The sequence below is a fragment of the Phytophthora parasitica genome (assembly GCF_000247585.1).
Source record: "Phytophthora parasitica INRA-310 unplaced genomic scaffold supercont2.493, whole genome shotgun sequence".
NCBI classification, from domain to species: domain Eukaryota; phylum Oomycota; class Peronosporomycetes; order Peronosporales; family Peronosporaceae; genus Phytophthora; species Phytophthora nicotianae.
In genome coordinates this window covers 3,122-4,700 of record NW_008649479.1, presented here as the reverse complement: position 1 = coordinate 4,700, position 1,579 = coordinate 3,122, and the positions used below count along the sequence as shown (strand labels likewise).

The following is a 1,579-nucleotide window of genomic DNA, read 5'->3' as shown; positions in this document are numbered from 1 at the left end:
GCCTTTCATGGGGATTGCACCCCCTCTGTCATCAAAGATAGGGAAAAAAAAAAGAAAAAAAAACATTGTTGCTGCGAAAAACATAGTTTCAAAGGTTCCAAGGGCAAATATCGCGACGTTCATACTCTCTATCCCTGTAGCAAAATATGTAACTCGCGAGCAACTCCCCAGCACTGATCATAGCATTGGCCGACGATTTGACAACGTTTTCCAGAAATGCTAGATGGATGTAGCGTAAAACGCTACTAAACACTCCTAAATCAGATACTGTAAAATATCCAGTACTTAGTATACTGAATTCTCTCAGTACGGTAAGGCTGCTGGTCGTACGCTATTATACTTGTCGCGTTCAGTGTTCGCTGGAGGACAAAGAGGCTTAAACGTTGTTTCTGAACCATCGCCTAGCGCTCTGTGATGCGTATCGTATTATGAAGGTGCAGTGCTGCTGCATGAAGCCCAGAGCAGCACGGTAGATGGGAGGCTTCGTCGTCAAGGTACGAGCACTTGGTCCACTTAATTAAGTGAACTGTTTGCCAGACTAATGTCAGCATTGCAGGTTAAGCGAACATATATAACGGAAAATAACTCTTGATACAAACTTTCTTTTTAAATCCGAATGAAGAAGTTGAACTATACATAAAGTTAAATGAAAATACACCCCAAAAATGTGCAAACGGTGGAAATGTCGCTTTCAATAGCCGAAGCAAATCCGAGTGAGGAGCCCGCGAAGCAAGACCACTCGGTATTCGGGCAGGCTGGCCCAGCGACGCGCTCACTAGCTTACAGAATCGTCATACGCTTCAGTACAATTTTCCCCTCTAATGCGGTGGTCTGAGGGGTGCAATCCATTTTTTTGTTTTGTTTTGTTTTGGACTACACTCAAAGCAAGTGTGGACAGCGATTTTTTTTAACGTTTTGGACGATATTCATAATAACGATTATTCAGAACGAATAATCAAATATTCTGTGGATTTTCTATGGGCTCTCATGATCGAGTGTGCTGCTCCTATGAGCTATTGTTTAGTTTTTGTTTATTGTAGGTGGTTCCAGAGTCTGCATCAGACTGAGTGAAAACTTGCATGTCGCTCAGAGCAACACGCTCGTTCTTTGATAGAGCCACACCAACCACCACTCACTTCACGTTTTCCTTTCAAGACCACAAGGCCCTTCCTTCCATCGGACACCCCTCTCTACAGTCATGCGCGGTATATTCTACGTTGCTCTAGCCTTTGCGGTTTTAGCTCGCAGCAACGTCGTCGCAGCGTTCCCTCATCCCGACTTGTCCAAGACATTTCCTGACTCTGCGGCCAATGCCAAGAGATTCCTTCGGGGAGCGGGCCAAGAAGTTGCTCAGGCTAACAGAGGGAACGGGTATGGTGGGGTCTGGAAAGCTGCAGCCGATAGTGTCAATAAGATCGTCCCTAAGCCGAATATTGACATGAAAACTCTTCTCGAGAAGGCCAAGGTGGTTCAGGCGCTCAAAAAGAACACAAAGAGTAAGTAAAAAGGTGGCTACGTAAAGAAGCACGGCGAAGTAACATTGGATGAGGAGTGGGAAAGCCTACAGCTACACTCTTGC

The 1,579-nt window shown here is 45.3% G+C and overlaps 1 protein-coding gene across 1 annotated transcript; it reads left to right on the top strand.

Moving 5' to 3' along the window:
- Nucleotides 1-1,198: 1,198 nt before the first annotated feature.
- Nucleotides 1,199-1,504, top strand: PPTG_20340 (hypothetical protein; the record flags this gene model as incomplete). Its single annotated transcript, XM_008919097.1, has 1 exon — nucleotides 1,199-1,504. One exon carries the CDS (start codon nucleotides 1,199-1,201, stop codon nucleotides 1,502-1,504), a length of 306 nt encoding a protein of 101 aa, XP_008917345.1.
- Between the last annotated feature and the right edge of the window lie 75 nt (nucleotides 1,505-1,579).